The sequence below is a fragment of the Pyrus communis genome, chromosome 2 (assembly GCF_963583255.1).
Source record: "Pyrus communis chromosome 2, drPyrComm1.1, whole genome shotgun sequence".
Taxonomy (NCBI): domain Eukaryota; kingdom Viridiplantae; phylum Streptophyta; class Magnoliopsida; order Rosales; family Rosaceae; genus Pyrus; species Pyrus communis.
In genome coordinates, this window is record NC_084804.1 from 11,075,642 (window position 1) to 11,093,612 (window position 17,971).

At 37.2% G+C, this 17,971-nt stretch overlaps 3 protein-coding genes, 1 long non-coding RNA gene and 1 pseudogene across 5 annotated transcripts; 1 reads left to right on the forward strand and 4 right to left on the reverse strand.

Annotated features, from left to right (window-relative positions):
• The first annotated feature begins 358 nt into the window (after positions 1–358).
• Positions 359–3,187, forward strand: LOC137724571 (protein KINESIN LIGHT CHAIN-RELATED 2). Of its 2 annotated transcripts, XR_011067458.1 has the most exons (3): positions 359–2,195; positions 2,458–2,752; positions 2,893–3,187. XR_011067458.1 is itself a non-coding variant. In XM_068463336.1 (2 exons), exons 1-2 carry the CDS (start codon positions 511–513, stop codon positions 2,669–2,671), a joined length of 1,899 nt encoding a protein of 632 aa, XP_068319437.1. In that variant the 5' UTR covers positions 359–510; the 3' UTR covers positions 2,672–3,187. The 2 variants fall into 2 exon arrangements, 1 of the variants encoding a protein (XP_068319437.1); XM_068463336.1 differs by having other exon boundaries at positions 2,458–3,187.
• A 1,198-nt stretch (positions 3,188–4,385) lies between these two features.
• LOC137724742 (RING-H2 finger protein ATL16-like) lies at positions 4,386–5,311 on the reverse strand. The gene has a single exon (XM_068463451.1). The coding sequence runs from the start codon at positions 5,309–5,311 to the stop codon at positions 4,586–4,588; it is 726 nt and encodes a 241-aa protein (XP_068319552.1). The 3' UTR covers positions 4,386–4,585.
• A 2,701-nt stretch (positions 5,312–8,012) lies between these two features.
• On the reverse strand, positions 8,013–9,689 carry LOC137724572 (hyoscyamine 6-dioxygenase-like). Its single transcript, XM_068463337.1, has 4 exons — positions 9,480–9,689; positions 8,922–9,172; positions 8,388–8,703; positions 8,013–8,255 (listed from the first exon to the last, which is right to left on the reverse strand). Exons 1-4 carry the CDS (start codon positions 9,687–9,689, stop codon positions 8,013–8,015), a joined length of 1,020 nt encoding a protein of 339 aa, XP_068319438.1.
• Positions 9,690–14,218: 4,529 nt separating this feature from the next.
• LOC137726936 (uncharacterized) lies at positions 14,219–16,885 on the reverse strand. The gene is made up of 3 exons (XR_011067702.1): positions 16,650–16,885; positions 14,901–15,033; positions 14,219–14,816 (listed from the first exon to the last, which is right to left on the reverse strand). It is a non-coding gene; the product is annotated as an uncharacterized lncRNA (long non-coding RNA).
• LOC137726935 (phytolongin Phyl2.2-like) lies at positions 15,510–16,651 on the reverse strand (annotated as a pseudogene).
• Positions 16,886–17,971: the final 1,086 nt, after the last annotated feature.

Below are 17,971 nucleotides of genomic sequence, written 5' to 3' on the forward strand. Positions count from 1 at the left end.
ACAAGCAAAAGCATCTTCAAGAGTACAACAAAGACGTCGACAAAACAAGCAAAACCATAACGCCCAATAGGGCAACAAAAGTAATGAGCTCAAAAGAGAAAAATTTAGACTGCTAGACTATTAATAGGACAACAAAAGTAATGAGCCCAAAATGAGAGAAACTTTGACATAACTGGAAAATATCAAATAAAAGAGTTTCGTGCTTTCAGGAGATCTGATTTACGGATGATATGATCCGACACACCTACCTGTACATTCGTGAAATAAATTTTACAAATGATGTGGGCCGACACACTTATCCACACAAAAAATTACAATGCCCATGCCACTAGACTTATGCAAGGAAACCCGAAATTTTAGCTCCTAAAACGCCGCCGTTTAGGGACATCGCAGTTTTCATTGTTCGTTGTCCATCGCCTTCACTGGAACGCAGAAAGCGGTTGTAGGGTTTATGCAAAAGGGTTTTAACAAAAATCCCAAATTCACAAAAACCTCTCAACATTTCGGACCATGAGAAAATCTTCAATCTCACTCTTATCCCACCTCACTCGTCAGAGACTCAAATCCTCAGCCCCTTCTCTTCTTTCCAGAAATTACATTTCCGACCGCCCATCCTCCTCCTCCCCCTCTCCGCCGCCGGTCTCACCGGCCCGTTTCAGCCCCTGCGCCATAATTCAGGACTCATTCTTCACAAGTAGCCAATTCCAAGCAAACTCATCTCGAAATATGAACACCGTCGTCGAAACATCGCCTCAAATTTCCTCCAGGCAGAGAAAATCCATGGAAAAGTCGGACCTTGAAGAGGCTTTCGAGTCTGCGAAAACCATCGAAGAAATGCTTGCGGCTTTCAAGGCCATGGAGTCGGCTTTCGAAGAGAGGGAGCTCGGCATGGCTGCTCTGAAAGTCGGCCTCAAGCTTGATCAGGAAGGCGAGGACCCTGAAAAGGCTCTGTCTTTTGCTACCAGAGCATTGAAGGCCTTGGATAGAGACGATAGCGGTAAGCCCTCTTTGGTTGTTGCCATGGCTTTGCAGTTAATGGGTTCTGTTAATTATGGATTAAAAAGGTTTAGTGATAGTTTGGGGTACCTTAATAGGGCTAATAGAGCGTTGTGTAGATTAGAGGAGGAGGGTTTTGATGTTCGGGATCTTAGGCCGGTGCTTCACGCTGTGCAGCTCGAGTTGGCAAATGTGAAGACGGCAATGGGGAGGAGAGAGGAGGCTCTAGGGAATCTTAGGAAGTGTTTGGAGATTAAGGAGTTGATGTTGGAGAAAGATAGTACTGAACTTGGCAAGGGACACCGGGATTTGGCAGAGGCGTATGTAGCTCTTTTGAACTTTAAGGATGCATTAGGATTCTGTAGGAAGGCGTTGGAGATTCACAAAGAAAAGTTGGGGCAGAATTCGGTTGAGGTTGCACATGACAGGAGGCTTCTTGCAGTCATTTATACTGGGTTGGAGGAGCATGAGAAGGCGTTGGAGCAAAATGCATTGTCACAAAGGGTTTTGAAGAATTGGGGTCTTAGTTCCGACTTGCTTCGTGCGGAGATTGATGCTGCTAATATGCAGATTGCCCTGGGAAACTTTGACGAGGCTATTGAAACTTTGAAGCGTGTTGTTCAGCAGACAGATAAGGATAGTGAGACTAGGGCACTGGTGTTTATCTCGATGGGAAAAGCGTTATGTAATCAGGAAAGAACGGCAGATGCAAAGAGATGTTTGGAGCTTGCTTGTGGAATTCTTGACAAGAGAGAGACAATCTCCCCAGTAGATGTTTCTGAAGCATACTCGGAGATAGCAATGCAATATGAGACTATGAATGAGTTTGAAACTGCAATTTCACTTTTAAAGCGAACACTAGCTTTGCTTGAGAAGCTCCCACAAGAACAGCACTCTGAGGGAAGTGTTTCAGCTAGAATAGGGTGGTTACTTCTGTTGACCGGAAAGGTCTCACAGGCTGTTCCTTACTTGGAGAGTGCAGCTGAGAGGTTGAAAGAGAGCTTTGGTCCCAAGCATTTTGGCGTCGGCTATATTTACAATAACTTGGGGGCAGCATATTTAGAACTAGAGAGACCTCAGTCAGCTGCACAGATGTTTGCTGTTGCGAAGGACATCATGGATGTCTCACTTGGTCCCCATCATGCCGATTCAATTGAGTCATGCCAGAACCTCTCAAAAGCATACGCTGCCATGGGAAGGTATTAATACTCTTTCTTATTTTCTTACATATTAGATTTATTACTTCATTGGATATGGAAGTTACAATGTGGTTATAAATCTTGCTATTTCCATTGTTTCCTGGTCAAAGAAAGTGAACTTAATACGATTCTGGCACTTAAATTCTATTTATCAAGCAGCAATTCATTGAGACGATTGATGCATTTAGTAGAAATGTTTAGTCTTATGTCGATTGTTATGGACAAATATAGTATCTCAGAATTTCTCTCCTGGATTTTTCAGCTATGTCCTTGCAATCCAATTCCAGCAGCAAGTAGTTGATGCTTGGGAAAGCCACGGACCAAGTGCTGAAGACGAGCTCAAAGAAGCACACCGAGTTCTCGAACAATTGAAATTTAAAGCCCGTAACACATTTGCAAGTAATGAATTTACTACAAAGGCCTTACCTCTGCCCCAGACCCAAATGCATGGATCTGACAGGAGTTCAAAAGGCTGATTTCCTGTGAATTAATAATTCAGAAGATGCTCAAACTTATCCATCTGCTGCATAGCATGGACTGGGTAGCTTCATATATTGGTGAGGATCTGTGGCTGCTGGTTTTAATTTTTTTCGGTAATCTTACGTAGCTAGTTATATAAACGACACAATTTATAGTGATTCCTAGTTTTGCCAATGCCTTAATTATTCTGAAGTAATCACCCTGTTTTTTCTGCTAGAAGTTGAAGATTTTGGCCAGCATTCGAGTTTAGCCTGTCTACGAAGCTTGTAATGATAATCTTGGTCCTTAATTGCTTGATTAATAAACGATCTTACGGGTCTTTTTGATACACTTATTATCTGTTTAGTAAGAATTTAATCTACATTTCGAGCGTGTGGACGACTGGTTTACGCTGGCTTGCCAGATTTTTCTGAGACATGTTGCCCTACAATATAGTAACTCTGTTTCTCTTGAACAACTTCTTGATGATGTTTGGTTAGCAAAGACATGTAATGATGATGTTGGTGTTGGCTTGGCTCATGTATGCTGCTTTGTTGTTTTGGCCCTGCTTTTCTTTTAGGGCATGTTAACAAAAATGGGAAATTGAAGGAATTAGAGAACTAAAACATAAAGAGAAGGAAAGGGAATCGGATCAACTAGTCACCTAGTGGATTTGATTTCCAGATTTTAGGCATTTAATTACAGATTTCAAGGGAAAGTTAACGAGGGAAATGATCTCAATTTCTATTCCTTGTAACTAAACATGCCTGTATGGAAATGATTTTCGTACACCGTTTTCTCATCATGCATACCGTTGCTTATTTTTGTTCTTTGAATTGAATAGATCAAAAGAAAACCTAGAGACAAAGTTAAACATGAATGGACATAAAAAAAATGCTGCTTATTTTTGTTCTTTGAATTGAATAGATCAAAAGAAAACCTAGAGACAAAGTTAAACATGAATGGACATAAAAAAATGCGTGTGCAAAAATCATACAGCCTTCTTTTTCTTTCCTCTGTATTCATAAGGGCCAAAGAAATGAGTAATGTTATTTTTATCACAATTTTATACCACATTTTTTTACTATCTTTGGTGGTAGATGAGTTGGACAAGCTACATCATTGAATTTCAATCTTTTTATTAATTAAAACACTTAAATAATCTTAGGTGGAAGAAGGAGACTCCTCGTATACCACAATCGTCATTTAATTAACAATCTTTTATTATTTATTGATTAACATTTTGAAATTAAATGCTAATTAATTTAGATGATGTGGCTGTCCATATCAGATGGTATACAATTGTGGTACAAAAATATGGTAAGAATAACATTATTGCAAAGAAATAGCATTCGTATAATTAAAATTAGACATAATGAATCCATTAAGGCTTTCAGCACTCACCAACATTTGCATAATTGCTTCAATATAAAAATTTGTCAAAAGTAATCATTCTCATTCATGAAGAAGAAGATGACAAAGCTAGAAGCAATGATTCTCAAAAACCCATGCCAGGGTTTAAGCAAGGAATCTCTAATGTCTTTCATTATGTCTAAAATTAACCCAATGTGACCCCATACATTGGTTTATCTCATCTTTAGCTTAGTTGGTTAAGATAATTCACCTATACAAGGCTTCAAGTTCGGATTCCCCTCCCATTGTCGTTCCAAGATAGTTAAGAACATTCACTTCTGCACCTGATGTCCTAAGTTTGACTTACCCTTTCCCAATCTTGCGCCAACTGTTTACAGCTTAGTTAAAAGCATTAATCTATACATCTCAAGTCCTAAGCTCGATTCCCCTCTTCCAATACCGCTTGTATTAAGAAGAAAAGGGTACAAAAAGAAATTCACATGACAACTCACACTCAACAGGAAGGGAAAAACAGACCTGAGTTTTTGACATTCTCCGTCCTTCTTGATTCATAACTTCTATGTGGTGCTATGAGTTATGACTTGTGTAGAATCATTGCTATGTTGTTGCCTAGGCGGAAGTATGACTCCATCTCCTCCCTCCAATTCAATCACTACAAAGTCCACATCACTACCGATCGAAAACAGCTCCGAGTCTTGAGGCGAAGAGCTCGGTGCTATGGCATGATCGATCGGACAACGAATAGTACCCGAAACACTTGTTCTGCAAAGAGGGCAGTTGGCATTGCTTTGAAGCCATACATCAATGCAGTCCAAGTGAAACTCATGGCTGCAATTGGGAAGAACTTTTAGTGTGTCTTGTTCTTGAAACTCCTTCAAACAAACTGCACATCCACACACACTTCTCTCTTCATCAACTTCTCCTCCTTTGAACTGAACAGTTGGGATTCCACGAATGACTGATTCGTCAAGGCCGCGGTTCCACACTGACGGAGAGAAGGCCGTAAGTAGCTCCTCATTTTGTCGAGCTCGTGAGGTGGTCGGAAACCTCATTATCAAGAGATTGAGTTGGTGCCACTTTGAGCAAAACTTGACAACAATGAGATAGTAGCTCACTAGCAAGAAAGCTGAGGCCATGAGGCTTAGTAGAACAATAGCTAAGGTAGGGAAAGAAGAAGGTGGACTGGGCAGAGGTGGTTGATATGTGGAGTTTACCTGGTTTTTGATGTTTAGGAAGACAGTTTGATCACCAAAATTGTACCAGTTGTTGTGCTTTGGTGCCATAAAAAAATGGAGCTGAATGTCAATGAAACATGAGAGTTTGTGTTTCACAGACGCTGATATATAAGATTTTGACCAATAGGTTTAGAGTTTTTTTTTTTAATTTAATTTATTAAATCAATGAAATTTAATAAAATAAATTTTAAAAAATACATCAAAGATGCCTGCAAGACATAAATTTTAACAAAAATGCCTAAACAACAACATCATATATAAAAGTTAAAGCGGAACTAGTTTGGTAACAACATAAATGTGAATGTACAAAGAATTGGAGATCAATTACAAATTTCTAATTGAAAAAAAAAAAAAAAAAAAAAAAACTAAATCTACAGTAAACCGTATATAAATCACAACTTAGTGGCCCCTTAATGACGTCTTGGTGTCTCTCGAATTTTACTTTTAATTAAAAGTTGTAACTAGTTACATATATGTATATTTACATACAGGTGTTGGAAGATTGGTTGAACATAAAGGTGGTTCTGGGCCACTCTGAAATTATGGTTTAGAATGGAGTTGGCCTACTTCTTTGGGACATAGTCCCTCCCTACAACATCTTCTTACAACCCATTATGGTTTAAGGGTGATAGTTTTCGCATTTCTTTTGAAGTCATCTGCACTTCAAATTAGATATGTTTACAATTATTTACAATCACTTGCCATCTAATACTAAGGGTTAGATAAGGCATAATTTTAGATATAATTGGTGATATATCACATTATCTCTATCTCTTTCATTACGTTAGATTTTGATCTTATGTGATGATATACATACTTGGTTACAAGTAGAATATGTCCTAAATTGATGGATTTGGAATTTTGGAGAGCCATTGTCAACTGTATGCGTATCTCACCATTTGGAAAAAGAAATAATATTAAATGTTTGCATAAAAAAAACATATTTGGAAGAAGAGAAAATATAGTTTAACTACTAAAATCTCCACTAAATAAGGAAAAGTGCATCCTGCAGATAAAAGGATAAATTCAAATTTTATTTTAATTTTAAAAAATAGAGGTGACTATTGGTCAAAACACTTCAATCAAATTTTAAAAATGCACATATATTTAATCTAAATGATATAGAAAAAATGTAGGGAATTCTAATTTTCCCTAAAAAAATATTGTTCAAATAGAAGCCTGTGTTTGCATTTCATAACCAAGGATGCATGATATATCTCCTACTCATGCCATAGTTTTCTTCTTTCCCTGAAGAACACACAACTTGTACAGCGCTGCAACTCCAAGTCAACAACCTATATATATTTTTTGTATGCCAATCACTAGCAATAAAGCCCAAGATTTGGTGTTAGATTACATATTGATTTTTAATCCTTCAAAATATATTTTTGATAAAATTCATATTTTATTATTTATTATTTAATGTGTATTTTTATTTCATCTCTCCACATTAAAATTTTAATTTTGTTAATAAGTCAAAATGAGAGAACATTTAGTGACACATAAGAAAAGTATGTAAATACATACGTGTTTGTACCATACTTGATCAATTCCGAAATTACTAAGCACCGGTCAACAACATACCGTTAAGGACCCACAAGACTTTTGCTCTAACCAGGAGGCCAATCACAACACGACACATGTCAGTATTAGAGACCAATCACAGCGCAACACGTGTCGATATCAGAAGCCAATCACAACACGACACGTGTCAATGTCAGAACAAAGCTAGAAACTCTCTTCTATAAAAGGGGATCATTCTCCCACAATAATCTTTAATGTCATTTGTACTAAACTATTCACTAGAACTCACTAAAAGAGAGCTTGAACCTATGTATTTGTGTAAACCCTTCACAACTAATGAGAACTCCTCTACTCCGTGGACGTAGCCAATCTGGGTGAACCACGTACATCTTGTGTTATTTGCTTCCCTGTCTCTATTCATTTACATACTTATCCACACTAATGACCAGAGCAACCTAGTGAAGGTCACAAACTTAACACTTTCTGTTGTACCAAAGTCCTCGCCGATTTTGTGCATCAACAATACGTGTATAGAAATAATTGTACCAAAATATATTAAATTGGATTGTTTTATCCAAAAATGTATGTACCAAAATATTTGTACTTAAATATATTATGATGAATTAGTGTTGTTGATGCACAAAATCGGGTCGATCTTAGACCAATGTAAATCAGATCGTAAATCACACAAACACACAAGAACACAAAGATATATTGTGGTTCACCCCAAGTTGGAGCTACGTCCATACTGGTGTTAATTCGGTTTCACTATGTAAATGAAGGTTACAATGTACATGGAGGCTATAGAGGCTATAGAGGCTAGGGTTTGCTCTCTTCGCCATCCCTTGCTCCCCCTTCAAGTGGGGGTGAAGGATCCCTTTTATAGAATAAGAGTTTCCTTCACCTCTTACATACATCATGGGCTCGATCACGAGGCCCAAATACTAAGGCCCAATGTATGGTACAACAAGTGTAACCAAATGTTAGTACCGAGCTATACTATAATGAATCTGTGTAATTAAATGTTTACTGAAATATATTATAATGAAGTATAGACTAAAAAAATGACATAGAATATAAATGCTAGCATTTAAATAGAACCAAATGAACTCAATTTTGGAATATTGTACGAGACATTATTCTAAACTTAAAACTGAAGAGATCATTCTAAACTATAACTCAAAATATGTGGTAATTTATCTTAATTGGCGCGCGGGTCACATGATTAGCTCCCCGAGAGGCTTAAAACCTTCGACAGTTCCTCATCATTGGCAGCTTTCGATTTGAAGTATTGAAGGAACTCTGTAAACGTCATGGATTTGTACAATGGTGGATTGCACAGAGCTTTTGCAGGTTCTATAACAGTCTCATTAGACGGATAAATAAAGTACGCAACCGTTGTCCTTGCAACTCTTGAATTTGTCACGGCTCGATGGTCAGCGCCTTTAAACTTTGAGTTGCTGATCATCTGCATTAATCCACGCCATCAAGTTAATGTTCGGGAGATCACATTTTTTTGTATATAAAGATTTAAAGAGTATATATTAAGGGGGTTTTACATATAAACTTTAATAACATTACAATTTAGTTAGATACGTACCTGCATGATGTAGCCTATGTTAACAACAAAGCCACTAGAAATAGGCTGAACACCAATCCAATTCCCATCTTTGAAGACTTGGAGTCCTTCTGAATCTTGCAGTAAAATGGTAATGAGGCTTGGATCACGGTGTTTCGGTAATCCCAAAGTTAAACTAGGATCTGGGCACGGCTCATAGTGGTTGGACAGCAGCCGTGGATGTTCACTGAGTCCACCATTGAAGAACTCTTTGCTCAGTCCCAACCCTTCAGCAAGCATCTCCAAAATCCTAGAACCCAACTTTCTTACCTCCTCCACGTATGGCTTTAAAACTTCTCTGCAAATACACGAAAAAATCAAAATCATCATTAATCTACAATCGCATGGAATTAAGCTAATGAGTAGCGATTTTCACACATCTGTTTGTCATAAAACACTCATCGCCTTTAAGCTCTTTGATTCTCCTTTAATTACTAGGACATAAAGGAAGAGTGTAGCGAGAGAAAAGGAAATGCGGAAATCATTCTGTTTGAAAAGGATACGAGCACTATGTACCGGTATTGAGTAGGATTTTGAGGCCAAAACTGCATGTTGTTTTCAGAAGGATGAGCAGGGTGAGTCAATGCATCTCTCCAGTAGTGAAGCTCTTCATTCGCATAGTTTTCACTGCTTGTGTAGAACTTGCATCTTCCAGTGGGGTCCTTTGAGCCTTCGATTATCTTGTCTTTTCGGGGCATTGCATGAAACTCCTTGGAAACACTCATTGTGTCATCAATCAACTTCTTGGAAACCCCATGATTGATGACCTGAGAAAATAACAATACTGTTACTATTAGAAATTCTCTGAGCAAAACGTCGTTCCCTTATTAAATAAAAATTAAAGAATAGAAACGGACATGCATCGATAAGGAACTTGATGACACATTATCAACAACATTAAAATTTTTTTTTTTAATAAAGAACAGATACCTATTCAATTGCAGACAACTTTCGTTTAGCATAAACATAATTGAACTTTAAACTTCAATGCAAAAAAAAAAAAAAAAAAAAAAAAAAAAAGGAAGAAGATGAAAGAAGTGTAAAGTTGATGAAGGTGCATGACTCTTTTCAAACCTGGAAAAATCCGAAGTCTTGGCTAGCTTTGGAAATTTGTTGAAGTGTGTGACTGCGATCATTGTTGCCAAGATCAACTACCGGAATGTTCTTGCAAGGAGGAACGCCGATAGTGTTGCCAGGCCGCTTTTCTGGTGGGTGGAGATAGGTTTGGGGAACAGATTGAACATCAAACCAGCTTGAAGCAAGCTTCTGGTCAAATGTCTCCATATCAACCTTCGAAACACAGTAGTAACAAAAATCGTTGCAAGTTGGCATTTTATAGGAAGTCATCTACCCTATTTCACATGCGTCGCCAAGTTGTGGAGATGGAAATTAAGAAATATGTTAGCATTAAATAACTTTCCATATTTCAAAATTAATGAATAAGTTGCTGTTCTTTTTTTTGGTAAGAAAATAAAAAGGATATGGTTCAAATTTTTTTGCCGGAACTAGAGAGTGCCAATCCCTCTAGATTTGTGAAGCTTCCGACTAGGGTAATAAGTAAAACAAATCCGTTTCCATAATTATTCAGCATAAATAGTGTCAAGTAACGTTATTAATCAATTAATGCTAACATGTGTATGGAAGTCATATTTAGCTAAATTGCGTAGAAATATGTGTTTTCTCTGTAAATCAAAGTTCAAATCCTCCTCAACGTCATTTAGATTAGGTGTAATCAAATAAAAAAGCATGTGTATTGATTTATTAATGTAATATACTAGGTCCATAATTTATCGCTAATGTTGTCCGACCCACATATAACACACTAATAACTAACGTCACACCAAATTTTAGAGACCAAGAGCATATCTTTGCAAGAATGAATCAATTTATTCGAATTTATTTAAGTTCCTTAATATGCATTCATGCATATATACTAAGATGCCAGCCTACATTCGCATTTACACAATATTTTCAACTTTCCCTTACCGTCAAATATTTGCTTGCAGCTGTAAATAAACCAACAGATTCTTATGATCAATTAATAACTATATATTGTGTTCGACCCTTTTGGGAAGAATGTCAATGAACTACCCAGCTTTTCGAATTGGTCGAACTCGAAAATTGCGAGATCAAAAGGTTAATTGACTTACAAAAAATCGAATCCTGTTATAATTTTAGGAAATAACTGGCCCGTTTTTGGGACACTGTTTGCCACTACTTCTTTGATCTTTTATTTTCTGGTTTTAGTGATTGATTATTTCCTTTATTTTCTCTTTGTTTTCGCTTTCTGACGTTTCCTTTTTGATTGGGAAGCAATTTCACATTTCACATTTCACAATTTAAAATTGATATAATTATGTATAGTTTGCCTTCCCTAATTCGTCACTGTATTTTGAATGAGTTTTTACCTTCAACTTTCTCTATTTGTACTAAAACTGTTATTACACCCCACATACTGTCTAATACTACCCTCACACTCCATACTTTCTACAAACACTTACAATCTCCACTTAAACCCCACATCAGACTCTGGTCTATTTAAATATAATAAAAAAGGCCCACAAACTCATCTTTTTCACCTCGAATATCAATTTTAACGTATATTGATGATAGATTTGAGCTAAAATTTTTGCCTTTAGACGAATCACCTCTAATTTAACCTTCTTTGATATTTAAATTTGAATGCAAGCCTTTGCATTAGTGGTTGCAAGGATTCTTGTTGAAAAAATTATGGGTGCCTTGGAGGCTTGGATTAATTTTGGAAGGGAATAAACTAATATTCGATTCAAGAATATATACTATACTGTTATTATTTGTTAATAAAATCACATCGGAATAATGGTAAGTCTACTAATGATTAACCTAACTTGTCCACGACCTCCTGTTTCATACCATTTCATATCCTTCCACCACAAACTAAAGAGTAAATTTGGCGATCACATTGGCCATTGAATGTGGATAGGGAAAATACTTTGAGTGCTTGAAGAAAAACAATCTAATACGAATTCAAAATGATTTTGGGTGTAATAACCTGTCCCTAATTTTACAATTTTATAAATTTTAAAGGAGTGAATTGACGAAAATGTCCATTGAGGCGAGTTGTTGACCTTTGTTGACAGTTAATTCATGACATGTACAAGCTACTGTTTTACTGTATTCTCGAAGTACTCGACGGTACGAACACGTAGGCGCAAGCGGAATCGAATTCAAAGTTACAATGAAGATTTTACGGAATTACAAATCCGAAAAATACTTTTATAAAAAAAAATTATTATTTTATATTATTAATTTTCTATTATTTTTTAATATTTTTTGATTTGATATTTTAAATATTTTAATAATTTATTTTTGGCTCGTGGGGCCCACACATCTCAAAATCTCTACTATCTCCCCGTCGCGTGTCCCTCTTCCCTTACTCTCCCGGACCTTCCTCTCTCTTCCCTCCATCACCGACAAGTCTACCCCGACGAGCACACCACCCACAAAACTTCCCCGTCACGAACTTTGACCAGGTTGAGGCATTTCCCTTTCCTTTTATCTCCGGCAGTGGCACCATCACTGTTCATATATCTCGAGTTTCCGACGATGGTAAGCTCCAAAAACCACCCAAACTTCTTGGATCATGTTTTGGTTTATGTTTCTAGCTTTTCTAAGGTCTTTGGTGGGGGTTTTAGTTCAGAAACAATGCGGGGGAAAGTTTTCCAGTTTTTCGATGAGGAACTTGGCCTTTACAGGCTTTTTCCGACCGATCCCGACCACAACTCAACCTCATTTTGGTATACTCTTGTTCCTGATCTCCTAAGCTTCATTTTGACTTTTATTTCATTGAAAATAGTTAAGAATCGAGCTCGAATGGAGCTCGAGAAGTTTCTCGACCAAACTCGGCCCAGTTCGGCCTTCTTCTTTGTTGGGTTCGGCTGACCTACAAGCCCAAACTGGTCAACCCGACCCAGGAGAGAAAAGGAAACAAAAAGGGGGCCCAAGCCCAAACCCAACCTAAATCTTTGGGTCGTTGACCTTATATGGCCCATTTCCTAAAAAGGATATGGAATATTTCTTGTTTTAACTTTTTCAAAATTTTCTCGAAAACAATTTAGGCTAATTTTAATGCCCCGAGTCCATTTTTGACATCCATTTAGTGAAATTCCAAAGTTTTAACGTAGTTGACCGCTGGGGCGGCTTAGTTGAGTTTTTAGGGTTGACCATTGACTTTCTCATTAACTTTTTGTAAAATTTGTCAAGGACCCTTCTTTGGGTATTTTGACCCCTTGATTTCAAATCCTCACTCTGTTTTCCCAAATTTAATCATTTTAGTGGAGTTTTACGAATGGTCCTAATATTATGCTTAGGTGCAGTTATTATCATAGACTCCAGTTTTCCTAGTTCGAATGGTTGCGACTTCGCAAGTATTTGTGAGTGGGCATTTTCTTTTATATAGTACATATATACTTGTTTAGTTTCCATATATACATCTAATAACGAAGTTCCTATGTGATTGCCATAATTAAATTAACGTTTATAAGAATTGTTGGATTGTTGGGAAATTATGAAATAATCCTACGGGATGCACATGTAAGCTTACTATAAGGGGATGTCTTAATTAGATTTACGGCTATGAATATTTTTATGTCGACTAGAATTATCGAATTACCGTACATATTTATATTTACGTTATCTGCTTATCATGTGCTACAATGGTGTTTGTACTTGGCCGGGCAAGGGCCAGGCTTCACATATATGTTCACATCGTACCGTACGCTCACTTTGGATCCACTGTAGGTGCCAGTCCTATCTTAGATTGCTATAGGCAATTAGGACTCGTATGTGACGCGTATAGTGCTAGTCTTCACGTGATTGTAGTACTAGAGCGTAAATCATTATTACACACAGTCTTGTTCATGTCAGAATACCTCTGCATGAACTCGTGTGTCAACATATGTTGATGAGCACTCGATATGATATGTTTGTTTATGCGAGATTATGTGACTACCGGATGTTAGGTGTTTATATAAGAAATATTGTGATGTATTAAATTCTTGAGATATTACAGGATACGGTAAGTATTTCCATAATATACATAGTATGTATATTTTGGAAACTATACTTATTTTATAGCGAGTGGTTATTATGTTTTCGAAAAAGGTTTTTACAAAATTTTGTTTTTAGGCACACTCACCGTTTTTTTTGCCCCTCCAAGTTTTAGTAGCTAAGCTTTGTGTCGACGAGGATCCTTGGCAAATCTTGGTATAAGTGGTTACCTTCGATGATATAATTCTCATTATACTTTTACTATACTTTACTTATGCTCTGACATCACGTGTGAAATGTGTTCATTCCTGCTCACAAGCGCACTATTATATTTAGGCACTTTTAGGTTTAAATTTATTCATATTTTTCACATCACTACACTTAATGGCTTCGTCACCCTCCGGGTGTCAGCCAACACAGCTCAATTTGGGGTCCAAGTAGACATCCCGGGTCGAAGTGTGTCATTGGGAGTATTAAGAAAATAATTTTCTTTTTAAAATCTTACGTGGCCTAAATAGTCATTTTATTTGAACATTTCTTATCTAAAAAAATAAAAAATTAATCTCTCTCGAGAACTTGTGATAGGGAGAGAAGTTTAATTTTTAATTTTTTTTTTAAATTAGAGATGTTAAAGTCACTTATAGGTGATGTTTAGACAAAAAAAACAGAAAAATTTTGTTTTGTGAAATTACATTACTATCCTTAACTTTTTTATTGTGATAGAAGATTAAATAATCTTCTCATCCTACTTTGGTTGAGAAAGTGCGTTTTATTAATACGTAGTTTATATAAGTGTTGATAATGGTGTTAAAATAAGAGTTAATAGATGTCCACCTGTCAAAATCTTAAGGGCCGGTAGTTTTTTGGTACAAATATTTGGGTGCAGAAGATCTGAAGGCGGCCTAGTTTAGAAAGCTAATACAGCGATCTTACATTCGAAAATATGAGCTTCAGGAACTTCTTCCTCGCTCCTTTGACACTTGACAGCTTCAATACCTTGGACAACCACTGCAACGGGAGCTCACGATCTTCTTCGGAGAAAATGGTATGTACAACAGGCACAGTGCTTCAGGATAAACTATTTTCACAAACGTTGGTGCGTAGAGTTCATCTCCACCACAGTTTTGAGACATTTGAACTAGTGGGGTACCGAATATTATGTGCACAACGTTCGTGAAAATAGAGTGCTGATCCTAAGTGTAACAAACTCAAATTTCGGACCTATCAATTCCAGTGTCGTCCTCATTCTCTGAGTCGTCCCTTCTAGAAATTATATTGATCAAGTTCCTAGTGGCTTGGCCGACAACAAGGTCGTCTTTGCTGCTCCGACAACAGCGGGTTGCAAAGAGATGATGGGAAGGCTTGCCCTCTCCTGTATCATTGCTGTATCATAAAATATTGATAACAATAGTTCAGAATTCAGTGGAAAGCCTTATTAAGAAGACAATCACAAGACAAATTTCTAACCAGAAGCCACAGAGATGGAGCTTGAAACGTAGACATAGTCTGCTGCCGTGCAATTGTACCAATCTGCAGAATCCCAGCTTCTGCTGCTTGAACGGCTTGAGTGGATTTGCTGACCCCATCAGCTATCTCTTGACTGCATGGAATGGAAAACAAAGCATGACATACTTCATCCAATTTAAAAGTTCGAAGAAAAATCTGATGTGAGCATATATAAAAGACACAAAAATTGAATTTCAAAGCCTCAACAGATATCGTTGATAACCAATAGTGTTGTTAAGTAATTCCTCCTATCAAACCTGGTTTAGGGCTGGTTTGGTATTGATGTGCTTTGAAAAAAAACTGTTTCTACCATGCTGTGAGAATAAGCAGCTGTGAAATAAAGCAGCAGAGTGTTTGATAAATTTTTTTGTGAAAGTGCTTTTGGAAAAAAAAGCAGTATTATAATGTTTGGTAAACTTTTATGTAAAACAGTTGTGATCGTGTGAAATGATCAAAAAAAGTATAATACTTAATGTGCCATTAATTTAATTTTCTTAACAAATAAAGGTGAATTACTAAAATTTCATCCATCTTCAAAGTAAAGCACATTACAACACCGAAACACCAAATCCGCCCATTCAACTGTCAATGCACTTGAATCCCCTGCAAACCCACAACCAAATCCCAAACAACACGGCCCAAACAAACAAGTCAAGGATCAAAACAACCCAAGCATGCCTCCTCCAAACTTGCTTGGCCTTTTGGCGGTCACCCGAATGCAAAAGACCACTCTTTTGTGTTGGCAACAGAAAATCTCTAAACCCGCCGCCATAGCATCATCGCACACATCCACCTTCTTCTCCATTGCAGTCACATCTTTGCAAAGATCGCCATTAACCTCCCCAGATAACCTCCTCTTCTTCTTCAACCCTTCGCTCGGATTCTTCCCAAGCAGCGGTGTCAGCACCATTTTCTTCCCTTTACTCGCACCAAAGCTTAGATTCTGACTGGCTGCCGGCGAATTGGGCAAGTCCGAGGCCATTACTTTTCGAATAATTGAATCAAACTGAACTTGCAAGCAACTGGGGGCAAAATTATCCCGAACCAAGATAGACCCACTTCCACTAACATCCTCAAAATCGGATTTCAACTGGTTTAAGAACGAAAGCGCCTTGGAGTCATTGAGATCGGCATCGCAGATAGCGAAATACACAAAAGGTTTAGAAGTGAGATGCCAGAGCAAGGAAGAGAAGTGAGACGCGAGGGGTGAGGGTAGGATCTCCATTTGAAAACTTTAATTAAACCATACTGTTCACCCGTGTTGCTGTGATAAAAAACCGGTTTTTGAAAGCAGCAAATAGCTGCTTCCCATTTCCAGCTGTTTCTCACAGCAGATTTGGAAATAAGTGCTTTTTTGTTGAGTTACGAAGCACAACATTGAGCTCAACTTTTTTTCATCCCAGCTTTTAAAAAAATGTAAGCTGTACCAAATCAGGGCTTAGTGTATTTCTGGATGTAAACACCAGTGTATAACACACAATTTTCCAAGGGAAAAAGAAAAACAGCTTAGATTGAATTTTTGCCCCTTAAAACCCCCACTGCTTAAGCAGATGGGTATGTATGCATGAACTTGATTTTGAGTTATGAACTAGCAGTTAACGGATAGCTCATCGAAAAGAGATGAGTCTAACTATGAAGAGAGACTACAAAGCAACCGTGTATGACATAAGAAATGAATCAAGGACTCCAAAATGAAGATTTAGTTATCACCTAAGATCATTCAGTTCCAGCGTAAGATCACTTATTTCCATGCCTGAAAGCCTAACGGCAGCCATAGTACTAGGGAGTTCTTCACAAGCTGTATCCGCCAGCTTTGAAAGAGATATTGCAGCTTTCCCCTTTGCCTACAGAACATACCAGAAACAGCTACATTGGAACCTCAATTTGGACAAGACCTCCATCCAGTTTAAAGAAAGAAAAGGGCACCTAAATCTGCGAACTTGTCTTTGGAAAAAAAATATATATATATATATTTATCAAGAGTTGCAGTAGAAGATATTACACATTCCATGGCATGCAAGCAGTAGAAGATGAATCTTCCGACCATCCAAATAACATTTCAGCAGCCCTCAAACTCTTCAAATTAACCAATTACAATCGTCTAAGGAATGGGAGGGGACAACCACTAGCAAAAGCATCAAAGACCCGATAACCAGCAGAAAGATATACATAATGAATAGGATGTGATTCGGGGTTTAGGGTTCTTGCGAAAAAGTTTGGGAGCTGACTCCAAAAGCTTTCACAGTTTAACTAACCGCCATTTCGGATGGATCACATTACACAAGAGCAAGAAGCAGCTGCAAAAAACACAAATGAACACCCGAGTGAACCTTTTATCGGGGAAACCACACGTGTAAGCACAAAAGACAAAGTTGTGTGTGTCTGTTTGCATCCCATTGTCAATATATATTGGACGGTTAAAATTGATTCAACAGTCTTGGTCATTCAATTTAAGTTACATATCAAGTTTGGGAATCGTTAATAACATTTCAAAATTTTCATTATACATTCTTAATAAGTGTAATTTTCTTTTTAATTATAGAAAATTTGAAATGCAAAAAAAGATTTTTGGAGTTTCAATAATAATTCTCTCAAATTTAATAGTAAATATGTGTCGGCACTGAATATGACTAGTGTAACGGTGGAAATCAAACCCTCTTTACCCAATTCGATGCTCACTTAAGCCCAACAGCGATGAGATGCCCTTTTGGTCTATCAAAAAACATACATTCCTCATATGAATTCTATTGTTGTGCACATACTCAGACCAAAACGACGTTGTTTTAGACCTAAGAATTTTTTCTCCTTCATATCGAACGGCATCCAACACTTCGACATAATAATAAAATAAAATAAAATGATAGCATAGACTCGTCGATTTGGTACGTTCATAAATCTTTCTTCTTTTTTTATTATATCCTCTCAACATTGCTAGAGGATTTCGAAGAATGATGACATGGTGTTAATATTAATTTTTTTGTGTCATTTAGTATTACAATCTAATGATATTTCTCTTCACTTATAAGTGAGAA

Excerpts from the sequence above, each read along its gene's own strand:
- LOC137724742 (XM_068463451.1), bottom strand. The coding sequence starts at position 5,311 with ATGGCACCAAAGCACAACAACTGGTACAATTTTGGTGATCAAACTGTC.
- LOC137724572 (XM_068463337.1), bottom strand. The coding sequence starts at position 9,689 with ATGGAGACATTTGACCAGAAGCTTGCTTCAAGCTGGTTTGATGTTCAA. Across the intron at positions 8,704-8,921 it reads CAAAATCCTACTCAATACCG|AGAAGTTTTAAAGCCATACG; the intron begins GTACATAGTGCT and ends GTGTATTTGCAG. Across the intron at positions 8,256-8,387 it reads ACATAGGCTACATCATGCAG|ATGATCAGCAACTCAAAGTT; the intron begins GTACGTATCTAA and ends GGATTAATGCAG.
- LOC137724571 (XM_068463336.1), top strand. The coding sequence starts at position 511 with ATGAGAAAATCTTCAATCTCACTCTTATCCCACCTCACTCGTCAGAGA. Across the intron at positions 2,196-2,457 it reads GCATACGCTGCCATGGGAAG|CTATGTCCTTGCAATCCAAT; the intron begins GTATTAATACTC and ends TGGATTTTTCAG.